General features: G+C 41.5%; 1 protein-coding gene across 1 annotated transcript in view; it reads right to left on the reverse strand.

The window, feature by feature from the left end:
* The window catches only part of SHC4 (SHC adaptor protein 4), a 139832-nt gene that overhangs the window by 74668 nt on the left and 37367 nt on the right, over positions 1-27797 (reverse strand). The window contains exon 2 of the mRNA XM_049781444.1: positions 15486-15556. Within this exon, the coding sequence (XP_049637401.1) occupies positions 15486-15556 (71 nt within the window). The remainder of the gene's footprint in view (positions 1-15485; positions 15557-27797) is intronic.

The raw sequence follows: 27797 nt of genomic DNA on the forward strand, positions 1-27797 counted from the left end.
CCAACCAGCTGCTTCTCTGTCCCCCTAACCCTGTGGGGGCTGACTTAGCCTGAGACCTTCTTCAGCTTGCACGCAGGCTGAAGCAGACCGCCTGTCTTGGAGGAGCAGAATTTTCCGAGTTGAATGGCTAAAGGTCCATCCTGGGAGCCTGGACTAGAAAGGAAAAAGGGACCAACGCCTGGCAGAACCAACAGTGGCCACTTTGTTTATTGTTTTGCCACATGAGAGGGAAGGGGAGAAGTGGACTAATGTAAGAGAATGAGAATGCAGTTGAAGATTTGCTTTTAAGCGGATAAAACACTGCCAACACCATAGGACCAAAAAAAGATATGTTGTCTGTCTTAACAGAGTCCAAATGAACCATCCAAACAAAGCCACCTTTCTTCACCCACTCTCTAGCTGCAAGAGTGCTGAAGTTATACTCTTTCCTTTAACCCTTAAACAGTTAAGCTCCTCCAGAGCAATACTGCTTCTTCTTCCCACCCCATACCCAAATTTGAAAGGCAATAACACAAGGAAAGCAAGGAAAGTGGAAAATTTAGTGGAGGACAACTGCTGAATAGACTGTTTCTAATTAATATCTAAATAGAAAACACCAGAGCATGTCTCTCTTCTCTCTCTCTCTCTCTCTCTCTCTCTCTCTCTCTCTCTCTCTCTCTCTCTCTCACACACACACACACACACACACACACACACACACACACACAAATCTTTAGCAAAATAAATTTATTGTGGGGCCGGCGAGATAGCATGGAGGTAAGGCGTTTGCCTTGCCTTGCATGCAGAAGGTTGGTTGTTCAAATCCCGGCATCCCATATGGTCCCCTGAGCCTGTCAGGAGCGATTTCTGAGCATAGAGCCAGGAGTAACCTCTGAGCATTGCAAGGTGTGACCCAAAAACCAAAATAAATAAATAAATAAAATTTATTGTGACAGGATAGGTAACTACCAGAATCCCCAACTCCAAAGGCCCAGTTCCCATCAAAGGAATTTCTCAGCCCCACTCCCTCTCAATCTTGTATCATTATGTTGCTCTGATTCTGGGGCACACAGTATCTTCTCTCTTTTTTCTTTCTTTGAAATATTTGCCTTCAGAATATGAAGGCCCAATGATCCATGTATTCTGTTCGGCTTGGCTGCATGAAAGACATCCAAGACTGAGCCCTTAGCTGAGAAAGACACCTCTCGAACAGGTGCCTGCCTCCTGGTGCTAAGCACACAATGACTGCCTCAATGCACATGGAGCAGCTGAGAAAAGAAAGCTTCCAACTCCTTTTGTGTTATTATCAAGGGGCATCACCCAGGCACTTTAGGAGGGCAGTTCAGCCTAGAAAGTACGTCCTTCCTTTTCATAAGCAGGCATGCCAGCTCCCAGGATGGTCAAATGAAACTTTCCTGGGCTGCCAAGGGCATTTGTCCTCTCTCTCTCTCTCTCTCTCTCTCTCTCTCTCTCTCTCTCTCTCTCTCTCTCTCTCTCTCTCTCTCTCTCACCATTGACTTATTCTGCTACTCCATTCAGTTGGAATTAGAGTTAAAATCTGATACTGAAGTATATTTGCAATTGGACCCCACCCATCTACCACAGACACAGGTTGTTCTGTCTAGGCCATGACTCTGCTCTTTTCATCCCTGATGCAAATGTTTGGCCTTCAATTGCATGTGAATGAAGGGAAAGCTCATCCAGACCCCACTGTCTGTCTCTCCATCCCTGCTAACTCTATCTGGTGAGTAGAAATATGTAGTAATAATTAAATGAATGAGTCCTGGTGGTGGTGGAGGATGGTGAATGGATGGTGAGGCCTTTCTCGGCTGCTGCTTCTTTGGACTGGCGGATCTGAAGGTTCAGGATAATGGTGAGGAAATTATCCACAGCAGTCATGAAGTTTTAGGAGACAAGGTTTTATTACAGGTCCTAGCCACCAGGTTTGGCTTCTAAGCTAAGCAGCCTCTTTCCTGCTCTTGCATCTAGCCTGTCTCTATCATCTCTCCATGCTGCTTCCTGCTGAGGCTTCTTGCTGAATCTCTCTACACCCCACAGGCAACCCCTTTGTTACCTTCCATAGACCCCTCCCAGATTTGGGTTGGTCTGACCATCAGGTAAGATTAGCATTTTGTCCTGGGAGGGGTAACAGAAATAAAGTACTGATTTATTTCATTCTCCACAAAAATCTTCTCCGAAAGACTCACCTGTTTCAGAATTAAAAAATCTACCCTCGCAGCTGATATTGGCAACTACACCTTTAAGTGTTTAGGATCTTGAGAATGTGCAAATTTAATGAAAATGAAATGGGGTATAATTTCACAAAAAAAAATACACTGGAAATTTGTATCTCCAAGACAGCTTTCAAAACAACACTGCTTTTGATGAAATATTTATGCAGTTATTTCTTTGGGAGCTATAAAAAGTAAACATTTTATCAGTGTGTGTGGTCGTTAAGGAGCCAAAGATCTTTATTTATTTTTAATATTTATTTATTGTAGTGTTCGGGCTGTTTTTGGTTCAGTGTTCAGGGGTCCTATGGCAACGAAGATCAAACACAAGGTTTCCATATTCAAAGCACATATTGGAATTCTCTCACGAGTCATCCCCTACTAAAGTTCAAATTTTTATTTTTTGGTTTTGGGCCACACCCGTGACACTCAAGGGTTACTCCTTGCTACACGCTCAGAAATCGCTCCTGGCTTGGGGGACCATATGGGGCGCTGGGGGATCGAACAACAGTCTGTCCTAGGCTAGCGCGTACAAGGCAGATTCCTTACAGGTAGCGCCACTGCTCTGGCCCCAAAAGCTCAATTTTTAAAATCAAAGTAAGTCCAACATAATTATCTACTTTATCTACCACATGTAAGTCCAGAGGATTATTCTCTTTAAATCTATTAAGTCTATTTCCAAAGAAGGGAGATTTAGCACTATTTACCCAATTTTACATTATTAGCAACAGAGGTATCTGAATGTTGAGCAAGACAGCAATTGGTGACAAATTAAAATTCTACCCTTAAAAATAATGGCTAATTTGAATGTCATTTGGCATATAGATTATAGCTTTTATCAAGGAAATCCATTTGGAGGGTCACACCCCAGCTGTGCTCAGGGTTACTCCCAACTGTGCACTCAGGAATCACTTTTGGAGGTGCTTAGGGACCATACAGATACCAGGAATCAAATTCAGGTTGACCGCATGCAGGTAAGCACCTTACCCATTGTTCTATTACTCTGGTAAAAGTCCATTTATTTTAAATGTCTGAGTCTTGTGAAGGAATCAGTAACTGGTCAAGTCAGTTGGCTCCACTGTGGCAAATAGTGGTAAAACCACAGTGACCAAAATATCTGCTAAGATGATATTAGTATGACCCTTTAGGGAAGTGGTGACTGTCTTTAAAAAAAAAATACCCTAAAATATCCACTCACTGGCCAAAATGTAGATTCCTAAGAGATATCATGCAGTTCACTGAAACTTGGATGAAATGGGAAAGTGTCCTGTTGAACAAAGCAAGCCAGGAGAAGGACAAATAGCAAATTGTCTCACTCCTTTGTGATAAGAATAACAAGACAAGGAAATGAACAGTACCAAACAATAGCAAACCCTGGATTATGGAACTCAGGTTGTTTACAAGGAGAGAGGAGTGTAGGTAGCATCTAGATCAGGGTTCTGGATACTTGGAGTACTCCATTCAGTGGTGGCTTCTAAAAGAAACCCAAAAGGGTCATACAATGGAGATGCTAAAATGCACCTTTATCTGACTCTGTGGGGTCAAGAAGTTGGGGAGAAAGTTAAGGGATCACTTAAAGAGGAATTGCATTTAAGAGTCTAAACTAAACATACATGGATTAGTTTGGGAAATAGTGCAAAAGGCTGAGCAAATGCTTTGCATACAGGAGATCCCTGTTTGATCTCTGGAACCACATTGTCCTCTGATCACTACCAGAAGTGACCCCTGCGTACTGAGCCAGGCTAGTCCCTGAGCCTCACTGAGTGTGGCCTGAAAGCAAGAGAGATAAAACATATGGATCTCTTTCAAACAGATAGGTTTTAACAAAACTCATGCAGGCTAAGGACTGAATTAATTTGTTTCCCTCATGCACTCTCTATCTACCATCATTCACTGAAACTAGATACAACAAATAGCTAGCTACTTGCCACACTTAGGCCAGACAAGATATCTTTGGTGAGTTCAGGGAACAATATCTATACCTCTAAAACTTTTTATGTTTTCTTTTCTTTTTTTTTTTTAATTTTGGTTTTTGGTTTTTGGGTCACACCCACCAGCACTCAGAGTTACTCCTGGCTCTACGCTCAGAAATCACTTCTGGCAGGCTCGGGGGACCATATGGGATGCCAGGATTCAAACCACCATCCTTCTGCATGCAAGGCAAATGCCTTACCTCCATGCTATCTCTCCGGCCCCTAAATTTTTTATAGTTTCTTATGGGTAAGAGAATAAACCTTGCTTTTAGCTGCAACATATTTTGAGAAGCCACTCTATAAAATGAATCATCTTTCCCATAGGTTAGGAGTTTTATTTATCTTTATAGATAAAAATAATTTTATCTATTTATCTGTAGATATTTATCTATTTTAGATGTTCAGAGAAATTGACCTATTATCTTCTTTTTCTCCCAAGGTAGAAATCTAATATATACAGCCTCTATTTTATAAGCCTTTTTCTCCTACTTTTCCTTTTCCTCCTCCTCTCAGCCATTCCCAGTCCCAATTTCTGATTAGTATGAAACTTTTGTGCTACAGTGCAAAAAGTTCAGGATTGAGCCAGGCTTAAACCCTGGCCACTATCTTTTTGTTTTTGGGGGGCCTTACTCTGTGATGCTCAGGGGTTCTTCCTGCCTGTGGGCTCAGTAATTGCTCCTGGCTATGGGATGCCAGAGATCGAACTGCAGTCTGTCCTAGGCTAGCGCCGGCAAGGCAGACGCCTTACCACTCCGCACCACCGCTACAGCCCTCTGGTCACATCTTTTTTGTTTGTTTGTTTGGTTGGTTGGTTTTTGGGTCACACCCGGAAGAGCTCAGGGGTTACTTCTGGCTCTATGCTCAGAAATTGCTCCTGACAGGCTCGGGGGACCATATGGGACGCCGGGATTCGAACCACCGTCCTTCTGCATGCAAGGCAAACGCCTACCTCCATACCATCTCTCCGGCCCCATCTGGTCACTATCTTAACTGGAAATTTTATATTTGGAACAGAGTGAACTAGAGTTGCTGATTCTGTGCTCTTGTCCCTACCCTTCGTTCTTCTGTGGTTTGAATGTGCACAGCTCCTCAGGGCCCATACATAAACAGAGCCATATCCTTTTAAGAAGTCCTTTTACACTTAAGTAAAGAATTTGCACAGTGGGTGACCAAAATATCTAAGATTAATAATAAGCATAATGCAATCCCATTTTAGAATTATTTTGTTTTGTTTGGGGTCACACCAGGCTCAATGCTAAAGGATCACTCCTAGAAGGAGTTGGGGAAACCATATAGGATTCTGTGGCTCAAACTTGGGTTGGCCACATATCAGGCAAGTGCCCTACCTTCTGTGCTATCGCTAAACCACCATTTTAGCTTTTAAGTAACCAACTAGAAAAACTTTGCACTCAACAGTTGTTTTGTTTTGTTTTGTTTTGCACCCAACAGTTTTGACTCTAATGACTTGTTCTCTCCCGTGACTTATTTGTTTTTTATTTCTTTTCTGTATCCTACTCCTAGTTTTCATACACATCTAGATTACATTTTTGTAATTAGAAAAATAAACCAGTTGAGATATTTTAAAAAGTAGTTGTCTCACAGAGAATGGACTTCAGGGATAATGATGATGATGATGATCATCATCATCATAGCTGTGTTGTCCTCTACCTCAGAAGTTTGCTTTTTTATTAATTGAATCACTGTGATACACATGGTCACAAAATTATTCATGATTGAGATTCAGTCATATAATATCCAACACCCACCGCTGAAGCAGCACCAATATCCCCTGTTTTCATCCCACTATCCCACTGCCCTGTGCCCTGTCCTTCTGTCTGCCTGTCTTTATGGCAGACGCTTTTCTTCTCACTCAGAAGCTTTTTCTATTTTAAGAGAAAACTGAGAACAGCCTTTATTCCCCTCAACACCTTCCACCATAGTTGGAAGTCATGGCTACAACTTTTTTTTTGGCTCCAAACCAGTAATTTCAGTAGGAAATATTAAGTAATACAAGGATACAATTTGGGGTGAGTGCTTCTATGTGTGAACCCTGGCAGAGGAGCCCCCATGATTTGGGAGGGACAGTCACCTTCTCTGAGTACCAAACACCCCAGTTCTCCAGTGAAAAATCAGAGCGTCTCCACTCCAGGTTATTGGTGGCCTATAAGAAAACTCAGATGTGGGTCCAGAGAGATAGTATAGCAGGTAGGGCACTTACCTTGCATGTGGCCAATACAGGTTCAATCTCCAGCATCCCATATGATTCCCCAAGCACCACTAGGAGTAATTCCTGAGTACAGAGCCAGAATTAATCTCTGAGCATTGCCAAGCATGGCCCCCAAAGAAAAAGAGAGACAGAGGCAGAGAGATAGAAAGATGGAGACAGAGAAATAGAAAGACAGAGACAGAAAAACAGAAAAGACAGAGGGAAAAGAAGCTCTACATTGTGTGCAACCAACATTAAATGGGAAACATCAGCAACTCTTTCCTCTCATCTGTTGTCACCCTCTTGGCTTTGAGTGATTTGTCAATAAATCCTTAACAAGTCCTTTGGGTGGTAAAATCTGCTCAAAACCCAGTCCCTAAAGCCACAGTTATCCTGCTCATATCAACTCTATGCCCTTTCTATGACATAAAACTCACTTATACCACACTGGATCTTTCTTAAATGCAACCTACACTTCGGAACAATTGGAATAAGACCGATGCAAACATAAACTTGAGCATTTTAGCTGATTGAAGTGATATTACATGCATTTACATTGTTGTGCAAACAGACTCTCAGATGTGGCAAAAATGATCTAAGCAGCTCAGCTGTCTGCAATCCTTAGCACTACAAGCCATTTCTGGGCACACCAGAGTCTCGTGTGAAAACAACACAAAAGTGGGTGCAACCACTGATAGGCACCACAACTAAACAGAGGTGAGAGTTCTATGTCTAGAAGTGTCACCGGTGGGAGCACCACAGCAATCACAGGCCAGCATCATAAGTATACCCAGGCACCCCAATTAAGAATGTCTGCCCTTGGGACTGGAAAGATAGCACAACGGTAGGGCATTTGCCTTAGATGCAGGAGGATAGTGCTTCAAATCCTGGCATCCCATATGGTTCCCTGGGCCTGCCAGGAGCAATTTCTGAACATTAAGCCAGGAGGAACCCCTGAGCGTTGCCGGGTGTGACCCAGAAACCAAAAAAAAAAAAAAAAAAAAAAGAATGTCTGCCCTGGTGAGTGTGTGTATGCAAGAGTTTGAGCACCATATCCTGTTGTACAGCTCCTGGGCAGCACCACTGTTAACACCATGAGTACCACATCCAGGCAATGTGTTATCCTGATCAACCCAACAACCTCCACGAAGACCAAAGGAAGGGGAAGAAGTACAATAAAAAAAAATTCTGGGCCCGGAGAGATAGCACAGCAGCGTTTGCCTTGCAAGCAGACGATCCAGGACCAAAGGTGGTTGGTTCTAATCCCGGTGTCCCATATGGTCCCCTGTGCCTGCCAGGAGCTAGTTCTGAGCAGACAGCCAGGAGTAACCCCTGAGCAATGCCGGGTGTGGCCCCCCAAAAAAAAATTCCAATAGAGGCCAGAGCAATGGTGCAGCAATAGGGCGTTTGCCTTTCATGCAGCTGACCCAGGACGGACTTCGGTTCTATCCCCGGCATCCCATATGGTCCCCCAAGCCAGGGGCAATTTCTGAGCACAGAGCCAGAATTCAACCCCTGAGCATCACTGGATGAGGCCCAAAAACCAAAAGAAAAAGAAAGGAAGGAAGGAAGGAAGGAAGGAAGGAAGGAAGGAAGGAAGGAAGGAAGGAAGGAAGGAAGGAAGGAAGGAAGGAAGGAAGGAAAGAAGAGAGAGAAAGAAAGAAAGAAAGCAAGAAAGAAAGAAAGAAAGAAAGAAAGAAAGAAAGAAAGAAAGAAAGAAAGAAAGAAAGAAAGAAAGAAAGAAAGAAAGAAAGAAAGAAAGAAAGAAAGAAAGAAAAAGAAAGAGAAAGAAAGAAAGCAGAAAGAAAAAGAAGGAAGAGAGAGAAAGGAAGAAAGAAAAAGAAAGAAGAGAGAGAAAGAAAGCAGGAAGAAAAAGAAAGAAGAGAAAGAAAAGAAAAGAAGAAAAAGGAAGAAAGAAGAAAGAAAGGAGAGAGAAAGAAAGAACGCAGAAAAAGAAGGAAGAGAGAAAGGAAGAAAGAAAAAGAAAGAAGAGAAAGAAAGGAAGAAAGAAGAGAGAAAGAAAGAAAGAAAGAAAGAAAAAGAAAGAAAGAAAGAAAGAAAGAAAGAAAGAAAGAAAGAAAGAAAGAAAGAAAGAAAGAAAGAAAGAAAGAAAGAAAGAAAGAAAGAAAGAAAGAAAGAAAGAAAGAAAGAAAGAAAGAAAGAAAGAAAGAAAGAAAGAAAGAAGAGAGAAAGAAAGAAGAGAGAAAGAAAGCAGGAAGAGGGCCCGGAGAGATAGCACAGGGGCGTTTGCCTTGCAAGCAGCCGATCCAGGACCAAAGGTGGTCTGTTCGAATCCCGGTGTCCCATATGGTCCCCCGTGCCTGCCAGGAGCTATTTCTGAGCAGACAGCCAGGAGTAACCCCTGAGTACCACCGGGTGTGACCCAAAAAACAAAAAAAAAAAAAACCAAAAAAAAAAAAAAAGAAAAAGAAAGCAGGAAGAAAAAGAAAGAAAAGAAAGAGTAAGAAGAAAGAGAAAGAGAGAGAAAGAAAACGCAGAAAAAGAAGGAAGAGAGAAAGGAAGAAAGAAAAAGAAAGAAGAGAAAGAAAGGAAGAAAGAAGAGAGAGAGAAAGAAAGAAAGAAAGAAACAAACAAACAAAGAAAGAAAGAAAGAAAGAAAGAAAAAGAAAGAAAGAAAGAAAGAAAAAGAAAAAGAAAGAGAAAGAAATCCAATAAACGCTATCTGGAATTCTGTGAATGGCTTTTTTACTTGCCATCACGTCTTGAAGGTGATCTGCTGTTTGAATATTTGTATTGTCCCAAAAATGTGTAGACAGAAATCCTAACCCCTAATCATGTATTAGTAGGCAGGATATTTGGGAGGAAATTAAGCCATGAGAATGGAGCATTCCTAAACACTGTGAGGGCTCTGCTACAAGCAGCTTGACCCCTTTCAGAAAGTCAAGGTATGGGAACTCATTGGCCACGCCAAAGAGGGCTCTCACCAACCGGGCAACACCTTGCTTTTAGCCACACAGCTAGCTCCAGAACTGAGAAATTCCTGTTGTTTCGCAGCTCCCTATAGCAGTTGGAATAGAATGGGATAGAATGGCAGGGTTTCTTTTGTTTCAAGATTTGTTGAGAACAATTTGACAAATAGAACAATCATATATATGAAATACACACATGGTAATCTAAATGTATCAATATATATTGTAAAAAAAAAAAAAAAAGGTTAGGGACCGGAGAGATAGTACAGTGGTAAGGCATTTGCCTTAGACACAGGAGGATGGTGGTTCAAATCCCGGCATCCCATATTGGTTTTCTGAGCCTGCCAGGAGCGATTTCTGAGCATAGAGCCAGGAGTAACCCCTAAGCACTGCCGGGTGTGACCCCCCTCAATAAAAAGGTAAAATATTTGAGATTTACCCTCAGCATTTCATGAATGCTATAACACAGTATTATCAACGATAGTGACATTGCTGTGAACTAGATCTTCACACTTCAATAACTGAGTATCTTACCAATAGTTGTTCCTCGTGTCCTCACCTCCACTAATGCTGGAAACCTTCATTAGTCTCTTTTATTATGAGTTCAACTTCAGTGTTTTGGATTTTTATTTTAGTTTTTTTTAGATTCGACAGATAAGTAATACTAGTCAATATTTCTGTTTGCCTGTCTGACTTATTTCACTTAGCCTAATGCTCAGTGGGTTAATTGATGTTATGATAAGTATCAGAATGATCTCTTTATTTTAAAAGGTATGGGACCAGAGCACTGGTGCAGCGGTAGGGCATTTGCCTTGCACATGATTGACCTAAAATGGACCTTGTTCTTTCCTTTACACGTTTTCTCAGGAAATTGCTTCATTTTTATTAAGCAAGAGTGTCCCCTTGGCTGGCAAACTAATTCCAAGACTTGTTAGAACCTCCTCTGGTGGTCTTTAATATACAGGCATGTGGGTTGCAATCAGTCCCGCTGCTAACACCACCGTGGCCTCAGCACCACAGGCTGCATACAGAAGCTGCTGCAGAGTTTCTCCAAGTATGACACAGAGATGCACCCTCTGGCTTGTGGGGAGCTGTCCCCAATCTCATTCCCACATTCTTCAGGAAGTTTAGATCAATTCAGCCTGTTTGCAAATGTTTCCTCATTCAACACTCTTATAATCAACACACAGATATTTAACCTTTCCTGAATACTTTTCCTCAGAATGTATTCTTACGTCTCAGAAAGCTTTATGTAGATATTCAGGTATTTAGATATTTTTTAATTAATTAATTTATTTATTGGTTTTTGGGCCACATCTGGTGGTGCTCAGGGGTTACTCCTGGCTGTCTGCTCAGAAATAGCTCCTGGCAGGCACAGGGGACCATATGGGACACTGGGATTCGAACCAACCACCTTAGGTTCAGGGTCAGCTGCTTGCAAGGCAAACGCCACTGTGCTATCTCTCCGGCCCCTATTTATTCTATTATTATTAAAATATTTAGAATATCAATATTATATATAAGATCTGCTTTGTATCTGCCCGTTGAGCGTGGATGTGCATGCGCCTACACCCAGATGCTGCATTTGTCTCTCAAAAACTGCCTTTAATGTCCTGTGGTAGTCCAAAATTCAAGAGAGTGAATTAAATTTTCAGAATGGGTTCTCAGGAGCAATGATGTTACACATAGGAATTAGTCCAATTATCATCTCTCTGAATGATGATCCCTGCTTTGCTGCTGCTCTGGCTAGTACCGAATCACCCCAACATCTTTCCATTCAGAGGTAGCAGTGAGACCTAGTTCACACCGACGTGGGCTTGCTCACTCTCTGCCATGGATGAAATGCAATAGTGCAGAGAAATCAACCAAACCACATGCAATCTCCAGGGCTCAGATTTAAGTCAGGAACCCTCAAAAAGCCACCGATGCTTTAACAAGCTCCCCACACTCCCTATTATACCCGTCCCCCAGGGAGGCCCATGGTAGAAATAAACAAATCCCCATTGGAACTGCCGATTCTCAGCTGTCAGGAAGCCTGGGTAGAGTAAATTTTTATTGGGTGACTCCTGCTTCACTTAGCTGATTTAATTATCAGTTAGGAGTTACAAATGGAAAGCAGGAAGGAAGCACAGATGAGGACAGAGCAGTCAGGGAAAGGGATGGAGGTGTGGCCTGCCCCCTGGGGGGAAATTATGTCCCATGGTAATAAATTAAATGTCATTGCTATCCATGATTTCTTTAATAGTTCTATTTTTCACATTTGTAGTCCAAACAAACTCTACCCACCAACCAAGTTTCTTGTGTGTGTGTGTGTGTGTGTGCGCGCGCGCGCGCACACACATGCAAACACATGTGCTTGAAATTAAATGAGTTTCCTTTCCTTACACTTTGCTTTAAAAATCATTAAAAGAATAGGAACCGGAGAGACAACACAGAAGTAGAGCTTTGTCTTGCAGCAGTTGACCCAGGACAAATGATGGTTCGAATCCTGACAACCCGTAGGGTCCCCCAAGCCTGCCAGGAGTGATTTCTGAGCGAAGAGCCAGGAGTAACACCTGAGTGCCGCAGGGTGTGATCCACACGCCCCAAAAAAATCATTAAAAGAACATAAGAGCGGGCCCGGAGAGATAGCACAGCGGCGTTTGCCTTGCAAGCAGCCAATCCAGGACCAAAGGTGGTTGGTTCGAATCCCGGTGTCCCATATGGTCCCCCGTGCCTGCCAGGAGCTATTTCTGAGCAGACAGCCAGGAGTAACCCCTGAGCACCGCCGGGTGTGCCCCCCCCCCAAAAAAAAAAAACTAAAAAAAAAAAACATAAGAGCAAATCACTGCTGTTGTTGTTGTTTTGTGTTTTTTTTTTTAATTTTAAAATTGTGGGGAAGTGTGCAGTATCACACCTGATGGTGCTCAGTGGCTGGTCTTGGCTCTGTGCTCAGAGATCACCACTGCTGATCACTACTGTGGTCCATATTCTGTGCTGTGGATCAAACCAGGGTCTATGGTAGCAGCATGCTGGGCCAGCATCTTATCTGCTATCCTACAGTTCTGGTCTTCCTGAAGTCTTTTTTGTTTTGCTTTGCTTTGTTTTGCATGATTTCTATTATTCCTTTTCTTTCTTTGGCCATTGTTTTCCAAACAGGTATTTTTTATTTTTGTTTTGGGATCACTCCCGGTGATACTAGTATTATTCCTGACTCTGCACTCAGAAATCACTTTCAGCAGTGCTCAGAAGACCATATGGCAGGGGTCTCAAACTCGCGGCCCGCGGGCCATTTGCAGCCCTCCGTACAACATTTTGTGGCCCGCGGCCGGCCTTCAAATATCGCAGTATTCGCGATTATCGCTTACCGAATAATCGCAATAAAAATCGCATTAGTAAGAAAAAAAATCGCATTAAACATTCGCATACCCCGAGCAGTTCCGTTCGGAGTATACAAATGTGTAATGCGATTTTTTTCTTACTAATGCGATTTTTTATTGCGAATATTCGGTAAGCGAAATCCCTTGTGCGGCCCTGCCTCACCCCGACTTTGCCTCCTGCGGTCCCCAGGTAAATTGAGTTTGAGACCCCTGCCATATGGGATGCCAAGGATTGAACATGTCAGCCACATGCAAGACAAGTGCCCTACCATTATACTATATCTTTGGACCCTCAGACAGTTTTAAAACTGTGTCTATGAGCCTTTCTTTTCCGGGTGATCTTGTTTTCTTTACTATCAGGAATACTCTCATCCTTGGCCTATTTACATAAATATTAAGATTGAGATCTGATCTAGAATCAATAAGGATTTTAGTGAAAAAAGGAGGAAAAGAAGTCACCCAAGGAGCTCTTTCAGGGACTAAATTGAGTAATAGATCTAAGGGAGATTATAAGTAATTTTCTTTTTAGTAATTTTCTGCATTTTCCAAATGTTCTAAGAAAATATATACATTTTTATGCCAGGAAATACTTTTTTGGCTTTGTCTCACACCCAGTGATGCTCAGGGGTTAGTCCTGGCTCTACACTCAGAAATAACTCCCGGCGGTGCTTAGAGGACTATATGAATGCCAGAGACTGATGGCTGTATATAAGGCAAGTGCCGTACCTGATGTACTATCTTTCTAACTCCAGAAAATATAATTTAAAGGCCAGTCCTTTTACCTCTTTATCTTCTTACCTCATTTTGTGATAGTAACAGTATCAGATTCTACCTGGAAAATATATTGCATGCTTGTTTCTTTCCCCTAATCTGTTTCATCAGCTAGAATGTAAATATTATAATGACAATTTTGACATCATTTTTTTAAATTTTGGGTAATATCCAACAGTAATTTCTTGTTCTGCATGTTGGGATCACTTTTGGAAGACTTTGGGGGACCATATGATATGGCCCGAGATTAAACATGGGTCAGCTATGTGCAAGGCAAGCACCTTACATGTTGTATTGTCTTTTCAGCCCTCTCAACAGTCTTAGTTCTTTTTTTTTTTTTTTTTTTGTGTGTGTTTTTTGGGTCACACCTGGCAGTGCTCAGGGATTACTCCTGGCTCCATGCTCAGAAATTGCTCCTGGCAGGCACGGGGGACCATATGGGACACCGGGATTCGAACCGATGACCTTCTTCATGAAAGGCAAATGCCTTACCTCCATGCTATCTCTCCGGCCCCAACAGTCTTAGTTCTTAAAAGACTTTTCAGCCCTTCAAGAGGAACTTTGGAAATAGCTGAATGAAAGTGAATATATCAATAATTAAGCAAATGGATGTAAATGAAAAAATCAGAGCTTCTGGCCTTGGAACCAATTCCAGGCACTGGGGCAGTCACTCTCTTCCTCTCATCTGTAACTTACTAAGGGGTGGAAGAAGGATTTTATTCAGATCAGGGGTTATTGGGAGGAAATAAAGCTTAAAATGTGTTCAAACTAGGCCTTTTCAGTTGCCACCAGTCATGCTAACTGTGTTTTACAGTCTAGCCAGAGTTATTCCTTTGCGGTAGCAGGGGAGAGATGAATTCATTACAATAAGTTTGGAAAATCTTGAAACAAAGTTAATATTTTGGCTATAGCACTAGGCTTCTCTTAGTCAATAATATACTATTACATAGCATGACTCCGTGTGAGTCTTTTCCAAAACCAACAGAACACTGCAGACCACAGAATAAACATGAAATAAAGTTATCCTCTCATCATGATAAAAAGATTCCCTTTGGGGATGCAAGCAGACACAGTGACTTGCCCCTGAGATGCCCCTTGGCACCTCATGTAATAGATGTCCAAGTCTTCTGAATCACTCACCACAATCCAAGCTTCTTGCTTCCCCCTTCTCACAATTTTCTAGTCACCTAGAGTTTTTGCTCCATCTGCCTCTTTCCATCCTTGCTTTAAACTTGGCCTTCAAAAATTGTGGCCTTATCATTTCTACTTCTGACTTACCCTCTGTGTAATAATAACTTGATTCCTTCACCTTTATCAACTGGGGCCACACTCAGTAAGATCTCCTTGGTCTGACTCTTGTATCCAGCTCTCTATACATAGAGGAGGATGACTTAGATTAGAAGCAAGAATCTGAATGATTCTGTGGGGAAGGTGTGGGCTTTCAGATGTGGAAAGTTTTTCCCTCATTTTTTTTAGTGATTTCTTCAGTAAATATGAGATTCTCTAATGTCCTAATTCTAGACATAGTTTTAAATGCTAGTGACTGGCAAATCATTTCCATAGAATATCATATTACATAGAATAAAATTACATAGAATAACATAATCATATTACATAGAATAAATTACATAGTATTTATTAATATAATATATAAATAAAATATAGCATATATTTATTATATATAATTATATATCTTTTGTTTGGTTATTTTTTGTTTTATATTGTTTGGGAACACACCTGGCAATGATAGGGATAGGCTAGATACTCAGGAATTGCTTCTACTGGTACTCAGCAGACCATAAAGGATGCTGGAGACTGAATACTCTACCTATTGTACTAGTTTCCCATTCCTACTATAGCATCATCTATAAATTTTATATCAATACAAACACTATGTACACATTGTGTATGTCTACCTTCTAGCTACAAAAAAAAAATTCCCATGCTTTTGAAAGCTTGAATAAAACTCCTGTGGAGAAAGAGTAGTGAGTCTTTAGACCCTAGACCCCAAGTCCCTCCCATTTTTCTTCTCTTACCTTGTAACTTTTGTTCTCATTCCAAAATCCAGTGATCTCATTGATTGCAGCACTTCAATACAGCCCATATACTGGAATAGAAAAAGAAAAAGAGAGAGAACAACAAGTAGGGAGCAATAGCATTCAGGTGTTTCTTAGCCTTATTGTAATTCTTAGAAAATACCTGCCACTAACTCCTGATAGCAAGTTGGATTTGCACACTCACTCTATCCTTGTTCTTTTTAACTATGAATGAGTATAAGCCTTAGACTTTCAGTTTTATCATAAAACTCAGCTAAGTTAAAACAAAAACGTAAGAATTTGGTGGTAAGAGCTCTGTTTGTTTGGGCTCTGTACTGGGAGCCCCCAGGACTACATCAGATGGTGCCTAGAAGAGATTGGGTGGTCACGGGTGTCGAACCCAGGACCCTGGGCGTTCTAGCTATGTGCTTCAGTTCTTTGAGTGCTCTCCAATCTGACCAAGTGAATTTCAATCCTGATTTTGCTACTTGTTAGATATAGGGTCTTAGCAAGTTATTTCACTTCTTTCCATCTCTGTTTTTAATGACTGGTAAAGTGGGAACTCAATTAGAATACTACGGGAGTTAAATTATTTTCACACTATGAATCTAATCATCTCCTGGTGTATACATTGCTCAAATATAAGGGAAAACGCAAAAAAAAAAAAAGTCTAAGAATGACGTTTTCTATGGAGAGAAAAAAAACCAGAAACACATACAATAGAGGATTTAGTAAAATAAAGAGAATTTTTATTTTTGCAAAATTGTGTATTTGTGAAAAGGATTGAGGCAGAGTGAGAGTCATGGCCTACGTCAAAAACTAGTCCCTTTAATTTGGACAGAGTATTAGAAGAGAAATTGTGATTTGCAGAGTTAAAAGCTGACTTCTCTTCCATGGGCACCACTGAGAACCACCCGGCCAGTCAGTTGCCATTGAATCTGTGTTTGAGAAACTTTCAGTCAGCAGCAGTGGGAAAGTGGTTAACAGGGAGGGAATATGTGATGCTCCTGAGGGGACTTAATGACAGCCTGCACCAGGGAGGACTGGTGGCAAGAGGAAGGAGAGACAGAGTCAAGTGGCATAACTGAAATAGATACCCAAACATTCGGCTGTTGCTGTGATCTAGAGACTAGAAGAGCCAGATGAGTCAAGGATGACTCAGGCATCTCCAGCGGCAGAGCGCAGGAAACAGGGACTCCATTAGCAGCTACAGGAAAGCCAGTGGAAGGGAAGATGAGGAATCATGTGGGACTCATTGACTGGAAGTAGCTGGTAGGGCAGCCAGGAAATAAACTGGCAGTTGAAAATTGGATTTTTGGAATCACAGAAAGGAATTAAGTCTAGGAATGCATATTTAGTTGTCTTGTGCGCAGCTTGGTGAGGTGAAGCCGCATTGTCAATCTTCTAGGCAGAGCTTGGTTGGGGAGGGAGAGTTTGGCTCTGCAAATGATCTTGGGCATCAACTGAAAATAATCCGTGGGTTCCTAAGAAACCATCTGCTTCCTTGGTAGCTTGGCTTTAAAAGCCTTTCAACTTCCCTCTGTGTGGAAATGGCAACAATAACAACAAAACCCAAACAAAAAACAACTATGGAAAGATGGCAAGAAAGAGGACTCTACTCTGATGTCTTGTGTTTCTGATAGGATTTGGAGATGGAGCACTTTTCTTCTAGGTTGGTCCACAAAGTGGTGTGAAGGCTACTGGCATGGACAGTCACTAGGCAATCCTCAACTTATTCCCATTTATCAATCTATGGGTCTCTAGTATAGACATAGATTTTTGAAATATTTATTCTATCCAATGACATTAGCCCTCCTAAGACTTGAAGACTCCGAGGGAAATAGCGGATGTCTAAAAATTTCTGTTCAATGAAACAGGAAAGAAAAAGCTAGAAAGCCGATGTCAGAACTGTCAGGAAAGGTGATTCCAAGGGTACAAGCCCCATGCTTAAGTGGACTGAGAAGACTGCTTTCATGGTGAAACTAATGCCTAGGCAGGTAAAATCTAGGATGGTTTCCAGAAGAAAAATGGGAAGGAGAGGCACAGGACAGGGATCCTTTTCATAATGGGTAGGATGTAAAATATTCAGGTGGTTGGGTTTAGTTTCAATTAAGTTGGGGAGTTAGTTTCCAGTTTCTTGCCAGATACTAACCCCTAAAATTCCTGAATGTTGTGAACCAGAAACAAATCAATTTAAAAATGGTGGTGATGGTACATGTAGAGTCATACCCAGTGGTACACAGGGGATATACCTGGCTTTGTGTTCAGGGAACCATATGTGATGCCAGGTGTTGAATTGGGGTCAGTGGACTCAAGGAGAATGCCTTACTAACTCTGTACTATCTCTCTGCTAGTTAAACCTGTTAATCTGTTTAACAGATTAAAACAAATAGTTTTTTTTTTTTTTTTTTTGGTTTTTGGGCCACACCCGGTAACGCTCAGGGGTTACTCCTGGCTATGCGCTCAGAAGTTACTCCTGGCTTGGGGGACCATATGGGACACCGGGGGATCGAACCACGGTCCGTCCAAAGCTAGCACAGGCAAGGCAGGCACCTTACCTTTAGCACCACCGCCCGGCCCCTAAAACAAATAGTTTTAAATTGTTAAATTAAAAATCATTTTTTTAGACATTGTTTTCACATTCTCACCAAGTGCTCAGGCTTTTCCTGCCCATCAATGTCTTCTCCTATCCCAGAACTTAGTCTCTGGTGTCCCTTCCTTTAAATTTTTACCATTAGATGGAATGGACCCCTCATAAGCTAGGGGACTGGTTTGAGCAGTCCCTGCTATTCCCCTAGAAATCCTGCCCTTATAGAGCTTTGTTTCCCTAAAACCACTCATTTAAGTTGAGGTGAAATCAGCCAGCCTATTAAAGCAAATGTTTTGGAATGTGTGACCAATTCCACACTCTGACAGACTAATTTTCCATAAAATCCTATCAGACTATGGCCCATCATTGCTTAACACCCCCCCCCCTGGAATTTATCATCCAAACAAATACATAACTAGAAACTCCTATACCCAAGTACTTCTTTTGGTATATGTGTGTTTTCTGGCTCTATTTACCCTTGACTTTGTATTATTCTCCCCCTAGTCCTTAGCTGTCATATGGTCTGCTTTTATTCCTTGAATAAACTCAACTGTTTCCAAACACAGGACCTTTGCACTCGATGCTTCATAAGGTCCCCTGAGCACTGCCAAAAGTAAACTCTGAGCACCAGTGGTGCTCAGAACCAAAAAATAAATATATAATAAATAATTTAAAAAACACGACTTCTCATGCTTCAGCTCAAATTTAAGTGTCACCACCTCAGAGACTCTTCCTATTCTCCTTCAGAGTCCATTTGTCAGCTTTATGCCAGTGATCATCATATTATCTGTTTTCTCAGCTCTTACCACCTGTCTTCATTCCCTTGACTATAAGCCCTACACAGGTAAAGATTAGTCATCTTGGAATCACCTTTCCTGACAATTCTGACATCATCTCTCTAGCTCTTCTTTTCCTGTTTCATTGAACAGAAATTTTTAGACATCAATTATTTCCCTCAAGAATCTTAGTCTTAGGAGAGCTAGTGTCATCGGATAGAATAAATATTTCAACCATCGCCACATTCCTAGTATCTGTAACAGTGCCCGGACCCTGGAGGGACTCAATAAAATGGGTTAAAAGAACAAATAAAGCTTTATTATTGAATGTTAGTAGTATCTTAAAAATGAGCAGAGAGAGGAAGAAGAGATGGATGAAGAGTGAACGGTCTTTCCATTCCAAGGAAGGAGCAGAGGGCAGAACTGAGATGCAACAACTACAGACCAGAATGTGAAATAGCTTCAGGTTTCTATATTACTTTGACATTTCCTCCACCTTTATTATTTTTGTTATTCCCTTTCTCTTAGAGAGTGGCAATGGACATTGAACACAAAGGGGGCTGCAGTAAAGTGGAAATTTAGGCGAATATATGCTACTCGTGCAGGCATTGAAATCACTGCATAGAAAGGGGACAGATTCTCTGAGGGAGAGCATCAAAGTGGTGTGGAGGGGGATAAGTCTCAGCCTAAAAAATTAATCTACCTTGGTGGAATTTGGATCATCAATAAGAAGAGTAATTTAGCAGAAAGGGGGTGAGGCATAAGGAAGACAAGAAGAGGTAGAAACATCCAAGATTTCATTTTATTTGTTTAAATGTTGTTACCATACCACATTCACCACTCAAATGCCAATAACTTTCCACTACCATCCAGAAGCCCCTTCTTTCCACTTCCTTCCCCATCCCTTGGTATCTCAAAGTTGTTCTTATTTTTATTATAGCTTAGGTAACATGGTTACAATAACAAAAAGAGCAAAAACATTTCTGGTGTTATTATACAGTTATTGCTTTGTCCTACCGAAGTTCTCAAGACCTTCCATCACTGTCCTCATGTGGACTAGTCCACTTCTTCCTGCTCCTTGTTGTCCTATTGCTTGATAATTTCAGTTAATTAAACTAAGGCAAAGTTTAGTTCTTCATCACACTCCAAAGTCATAACCACCGTCCCTGCTTCCTTCTAGAGCAGGAGCAGACAATGCTTCTAGTCACCTTCACTTTTTCTTTCACTAGAACTGTTCAGCTTCACAAACCTATCAGTCAGCAAAGGCACAATGATACCCTCTGCCAGTCTTGCTGGGATAAAAGAAAGGTTCTAAGTGCTGGAACAGTGAGTGACACACAGCAGAGTGCTTGCCTTGCACACAGCTGATAGGACAGACCGCAGTTTGATCCCCCGGCATCCCATATGGTCCCCCGAACCAGGAGCAATATCTGAGCACAGACCCTGGAGTAACCCCTGAGCATCACCGGGTGTGGCCCAAAATTTAAAAAAAAGGGGGGGGGAGTCTAAAGATGTCTGCATCGTGACCTGAGGTAATCAGGACAATGAGTAGATCACATCCCCTTCCACAAAGGCAAGTGTGCAGATGTCTTCTATCTCTCAGTACCAACAATATCTTTTTTATTTTGGGAGTGGGGTTGGGGCAACACTTGGCAATGCTCAGGAGTTCCTCCAGGCTCTGCACTCATAAATTACTCCTGGCAGTATTTGGGGGGACTACATGAGATGCTGGGGATCAAAACATATTTTTAAACTGAACAAAATGAAGGAAAATGATAGGGTTCTCTGTCTTCAGGGATAAGTTCTGAAGAAAAATGTGAATCATGGCCTAGGGTGAGCATGACAATGTCCGACAAAAGGGAATCAATGTCTGAGTTTGGCCACATTTAAAGTCATAAAGGGCATTGGGCGCCCCCTTGACTCATGCTGTCCATTTGACACAGAAACCGTTGCTCTGAGGAAGCAGAGAAAGGAAAGAATATCAAAATAAACTGCCCATGTCATTCTTTCACCTGAGACCTGCCCGAGCAGAGAGCAGCTAGATGCAGAAGCACAAGGAAAAGGAGAAGTTTTGGAAGTTTCATTGGTAGTTTTGTTTGGGACGACAATACCTCTCATTCATTTCTTAAACTCAGATCTGCCGAAGACAGGGTCTCTATTCTCAAGAAGGCCAGTCCCAGAAGGACAGGACAACCATGAAAGAGATGATTTATCTTTTCTTTCTATGAGGTTAGTCATTGTTGTTAATTCCATTTAAAAGATGAGGAAATTAAGGCCTATTAAAGGAAGTGCCTGGCTCGGTTTCATTTATTCACAGAGATTGAATCAGGGTTTCAATCAGTCCATTTGTGAGCCCCTGTGAGTGGGTCTTGTCTAACTCGATGGGCAAAGAGAGAAGGAATCATCCAACAGGCTGGCACTGTTTTGGGTCTACTGGGTGGGGAACAGAGAGATGATCTGGGGCCACAACAGTTAGAGAAGGAATAAATCTGAGCTATCTGGGGCCTGTTGGAGATGGCACATCAGACAGAAGACACTCCTGCATTCCTGAACGTTCAGGAGGACAGTGGAAACCTTTATGAGAGGTACATAGGGTGTGAGAAAGTGGCTGAGCTCAGCAAGGCTCAGACAATCTTCCCATTCAGCACCTGAGAGTTTACCCGACTTCTAATCCTCTCTCCTTTTATGCCCCAAGGCAGCAATAATATTTTTGTACTGTCTGAGCTTCAACCACTTGCTCCCAGGGAGAGGTGAACTGCCCATTCATGGCTGTGTATATCCAAGAGCTTGGCATTCCAGAGAAGAAATGAATGGGGTTTTCAGAGAGAAAGAAAAAGAGCTGGTGTCTGAGAAGGTCTTCTCCCGACTCCTCCAGAATGATGGGTTTGGGTGTAAGACAAAAAAATGAACTATATTTGTAGAAAAAAATCTGAAGAATATATAAGGAACTGTCAGCCATGGCTATGTTGGGAATCAGAAAGAGGCAGGCAGTTGTTTATTTTTTTTGTTTTATGCTTTTGCATCTCTTACATGTTTTCTAAACTTTTTATTTAAGCTCCATAATTTGCAATGCTATTAGTGTTCATGTTCCAGGAATATAATGGTACTAGATCTCAGCCACCACTCTACTCTCAGCACTTCTCCTTGATTATATGTTTTTTATTGGGGGGTTGGTCACATATGGCAGCGTTCAGGGGTTACTCTTGGCTATGTGCTCAGAAATTGCTCCGACAGGCGGGGGACCATGTGGGATGCCGGGATTTGAACCACCGTCTATCCTGGATCTGCTGTTTGCAAGGCAAATGCCCTACCACTGTGCTATCTCTCGGCCCAGCTTATATGTTTTTTTATAAGTAGTAAGCATTATCTCAGAGTTAAAAAAATTAAATAAATGAAGCCTACCTTAACTTTTTTGTTAAGTGGTGCTCAAAGGATACTTCTGCCTCTACATTCAGAAATCACTCCTGGCAGGCTCAGAGGACCATATGGGATGCCAGGGATCAAACCTGGGTCTGCCGCATGCAATGCAAGCAGCCTACTTGCTGTACTATGGCTCCGCCCCCCTACCTTAACTTCTAAAAGGCTCATTTCCTTCATTATTACAAGTAGTAAGCCCTTTTTCCTTTGTCATTTGTTCTTCATAGTACAGGGCTGCCTCTGGGCTAGAAACACAGACATACTGTTCAAGAGAATATTGAAAGCATGGGCTCTGTCCTTGAAAATATGGGGAAGAACAAAGTGGGGAAGAATGGGGAAGGGGAAAATATGGGAGAAATAATATGTGGAAGAATGACAGAATGGGGAAAAAACTGAGAAACTGAGGAACAATACACAACCAAGAGTGATATAACAAAGTTTTGATCAAAATGCAATAAGTATTTACCAGATAAAGAGCTACCAGCAAGGGCTGAGAATTTTCCTGCCACACCCTTATCATTGTTGTTTTTTGGGCCATATCCAGAAATGCTGAGGGCTTATTCCTGACTTTGCACTTAGGGATCGTACCATATGGGATGTTGAGAATCAAATCCAGGTCAGTCACATGCAAAGCAAGGGCCCTACTCACTGTCTCTTCTCTTTCTGACTCCTCCTTCCATCCTTCATTGACTTCTAGTGTTTGTCATTTAAATAAAAGGAGCTGGAAGCTGGAAGACAACTCCAAGGTTGAGTACAAAAAGTACTGAGCACATGTTTTGAACGACAGGGACCCAGATTCAGTTTCTGACATTGCTGGGTCCCCTGAGCATCACTTGAAATAACCCCTGAGCACAGAGAAAATGATAGCCCCCTGAGTACTACTGGGTATGGCCCCTATCTTATAAATAATAATACTTTTAAAATAAATTATAAATAATAATAATTTTAAAATAAATTAAAGCTAGGTAGGATGGTAGGGCAGTAAAGCCACCGCCAACCCTAGGCAATGGAGGGAAAGGGATTCTTTTCATATCTTGAGCCATTATCTCCACTTCCTTTCCTAATCCTAATATTACTTTCTCCTATCCATTCAAGTCCTAAAACCCTGGAACAGACTGCATTTTTCAAGCAGATCTTTTCACACTAGAGAACTTCAGAATTACCAGGTTTATTAAATCCTCCACTTTAGTAAGTCTAGGAAACTATTTTAATAAGCACTGAACAGATTCTACTGCAAGTGGTCCAAGAACCCAGAGGCGAAAAATACCAGTGGTCTCAGGACAAGATTCAACTTTCTCCACTTTGTTGCAAAGGCCTTCAATGATCAATTGAAGGAATCAATTGTATTATTAAACCTTTTCTCTTTCCCTTGCTTACCTGCTGTCTTGCCTTCTCTATCACCATCATAAATCTGTAGCAGAACTTTGACAAAACCTGAATTTTCAAAAGGTACATTTGCGGGAAGATATGAGGAGGTTGGATTCAATCTCCCAAGTGGTGCTCAGAAAACCAGGATCCCTGTGACTTGTTGACAATTGGGACCTCAGTTCAAAACAAAGAGCTAAAACTTTAATGATGCTCCAGTCTTGTGTCGATGCAGATACCTAGACCACACCAACTGTGCTCAGAGACTCTAGATAGTCTCTTGGGCTACACACAGCCTTGCTGAAAGATCATGCGTTGCCAAAAATGGAGCTCAGGTTAACACAAGATAGTAACTACTGGACTATCTCCCCCGCACCCCACAAAGGGTAATTTTTTTTAAATATGTCTGTTTCTCTTTCAGAGGAGGAATGTTGCCTAGTTCTGCTTTGAATTCTCAGTGTAGCTTCAATGGTCCTAGGTATATATTATGAACTGAATAACTTCTGATAAAGTATAAGATTATATATACAATAATAATAGATACATTATTATATCAATAAATATCATTTATTTATTAAATTAATTTAATTATAGATTAATAATACATTATTATATTATATATTGCATATTACATTATATTATTCTATTTTATATTATATATTATATCATACAATATATCACATATTGTAATATTATATAATTAATAATAAATTAACAATACATTATTTTAATAATTAATAGTGATGTATGTGATATAAAATATATTTGTATATATATACATATATATATGTGTATATAAATATACACAAATGTATTTATAAAATATAAATAAAATGTTAATATGAATTCTTTTCTTCTCCTTTGAGCCAAAATCAGTAGAATTTAGCCAGCACAGTGCTAAGGAGAACACATGTTGTTGGTTCACATATGTGGGCTCCGTTCAAGGAAGGTATAAACTCTACCCATAGTTATCTCCCCATACTTAAATCCTTTTTTTCAACTGAATCTCCTTTAATCATAGGAGGCCAAAGGGATTGCTCAAAGAGCTAAGGGCATGCAAGAAGCCCACTTTTGATTCCCAGAACTTGACAGTTCCCTGGGGCATTCCCTGGGGCATCCTGACTAGGAGAGTCAGGAGCAGCAGCAGGTATAGCCCCAACCTCCTACCCCCCAAAAAGAATAATCATAAATTTAAACTGCCATGCTTTATAAGATAGTCACAAGTGAAATGCCTAGATAGAGGAAGTAGCCAGGTAAAGGCAAGTTGACTCACATTGATCTAGAAGCAGAATGAAACACAACCTCCTCCCTCTAGTCTAGACCAACATGACACTTAGGGATCTGGTCTTTCAAAAGCCAGAAATCAAACTTTTCTTGTGAATTTTAAAAAACATCAGCAACAACATATCACAATGAGTAATATAACAATATCAGAGGTAGGGACCAGAGAGATAGCACAGCGGGGGGGGGGGGGGGGTGTGGCATTTCCCTTGCAAGCAACTGATCCAGGATGAATGGCGGTTCAAATCCCAGCATCCCATATGGTCCCCCATGCCTGCTAGGAGCGATTTTCCAAGTGTAGAGCCAGGAGTAACCCCTGAGTGCCGCCAGGTATGACCCCCCCCACACACAAAAAAGGTGGGGAGATAGCACAGCGGTAAGGCATTTGCCTTAGACGCAGAAGGATGGTGGTTGGAATCCCGGCATCCCATATGGTACCCTGAGCCTGCCAGTAGCAATTCTGAGCGTAGAGCCAAGAGTAACCCCTGAGCGCTGCCGGGTGTGACCCAAAAACAAACACAAACAAACAAACAAAAATCAGGTCCAGAGTGATAGTACAGTGGGTGGGGCATTTTCCCTGCATGCAATTGAACGGAGTTTCAATGCTTGTCATCCTATATGGTTCCCTGAGTACCACCAAGAGTGATTCCTGAGAACAGAGGGAGGAGTAAGCCCTAAGTTTCCCTGACTCTGACCCCAAAACAAGCAAACAAAATTATGGAGTGAAGGGTTAGCACAGGGAACAATCTTGCACGCTTTGCATGTGTGGAGCCCCAGTTTGATCCCAAGACTGCATGATCACCCCCAGCCCAGCACTGTGAGATTTAACACTAGTAGTACATGACACTCTAGCCCAGAGTCACATTTTCCGGCATTAGAACCAAGTTATCTGACCAGGTTGGCCGAGTAGCACCAAGAATGGTTCCTAGGTCCCTTGAACTTTTTGTAGGAAACCCCCAAGAAAAGAATAAATGAATAAAATGAATAAAATATTCATAAATAAAGTTAACAAAATAAAGGTAAAATTACTTAGAAAACAATAAAACATTTTTTAAAGAAAGTATAAAAGATCAAAATAAATTGAAACATATCCCATGCCCAGGAATCAGAAGACTTAATGTTGTTTAGATAGCAAATTGTCCCAAAATGAATCTACTGACTTAACTCAGTTTCTATAGAAATCTTGTATGAATTATTTATCTAAATCAATAAGTTGATCCTAAAACTTATAAATCAATAAGTTGATCCTAAAAAAGGAAGAAGGAGGGCCGGGAAGGTGGCGCTAGAGGTAAGGTGTCTGCCTTGCAAGCGCTAGCGTAGGACGAACCACGGTTCGATCCCCCGGTGTCCCATATGGTCCCCCCAAGCCAGGGGCGATTTCTGAGCACATAGCCAGGAGTCACCCCTGAGTGTCACCGGGTGTGGCCCAAAAAACAAAAAAAAAAAAAAAACAAAAAAAAAACAAAAAAAAGGAAGAAGGAAGGAAGGAAAGAAGGAAGGAAGGAAGGAAGGAAGGAAGGAAGGAAGGAAGGAAGGAAGGAAGGAAGAAAGGAAGGAAGGAAGGAAGGAAGGAAGGAAGGAAGGAAGGAAGGAAGGAAGGAAGGAAGGAAGGGAGGGAGGAAGGGAGGGAGGGAGGGAGGGAGGAAGGGAGGAAGAAGGAAGGAAGGAAGGAAGGAAGGAAAGAAGGAAGGAAGGAAGGAAGGAAGGAAGGAAAGAAGGAAAGAAGGAAAGAAGGAAAGAAGTAAGGAAGGAAATTGTACAACAAGTGCCTTCCACCCTCAGCATTTGTCATGGACACTTGACTTAGACCTCAATTGATTGGACATCAACCATCCAAACCTGAACCCTGGATCCCAACCTTAGAACTGGCACAGTTCTCTGCACCAGACCAGGAATCAAACTCCCCCCAGGGGAGGCCTTAATACCTCTCTGGTACCAACTTGCTTCAGGGTAGGTTTATATGACACCCTAACAATGAGGAAACAGCAGCAACTTGATCTAAGGGCAGGTTGCTTACCTCACCACCTAACAGTGAGATTAAATCAGAAGAGGCTTCGTCCTAGGAGCAAAAATCAAGATGTCTTATTACTGAAGACTGACTTTGACAACCATGACTGAGCATAACTTTTCCTGGGACCATAAAGAAAGACCTTGGGGTTTGACAACTAGCATGCCTGGAGCCTGTAGTCAGTCTTATGACAGTATGCTTTAAGGTGTCTCTACCCTGAAGGGAATTTCCTTTCTAAATTTCTAAATGTTTACTGCATCTATGCAAAAAAACAAAAACAAACAACAACAACAAACAACAAAAAACTTGCCACATCTGTCCCCTCCATTTTTTCTTCTTTTAATTTTATTTATAGCTTCTAGATAGGGGCTCCCGCCTTTTTTTTTTTTTACAGAACCATAGAACATGAATCATCTTGTTCTGCCTCATATTTCTATTTCTTTCTACACATTGAGAAAAGGAAAAAAAAAAAGTGGATGAGGCCCAGGGGCCAAGAAGTCTCAAGAGCATTGAGTGAAAATAAAAAATGGTCAGATCTAAACACCCAAACCAAAGTCAACAACAACAAATTAAGAGACCCAAACTATAACAAGCTATATACAAAATGGATCTGTTACACTAGCAGTCCAGGTGTTAAGAGTGGAGGTATGAGATGCATGATGGGAACTCTGGTGGAGGGAGGTCAACACTGATAGTAGGAATGGCCCTAATCACTGTCACTTTGTACCTTAAATACAACTGTGAAAGACTTATAATTCACATTGGTTTCAATAAAAAATTAAAAAAAAACAAACAATACTGGCTCTAAAGGGAGAAATGGAAGAGAATGGCTTAGTAGACATGTATAGGGTTCTCCATCCTCAGACAACTGGATG

The sequence above is a fragment of the Suncus etruscus genome, chromosome 10, assembly GCF_024139225.1.
Source record: "Suncus etruscus isolate mSunEtr1 chromosome 10, mSunEtr1.pri.cur, whole genome shotgun sequence".
NCBI lineage: Eukaryota > Metazoa > Chordata > Mammalia > Eulipotyphla > Soricidae > Suncus > Suncus etruscus.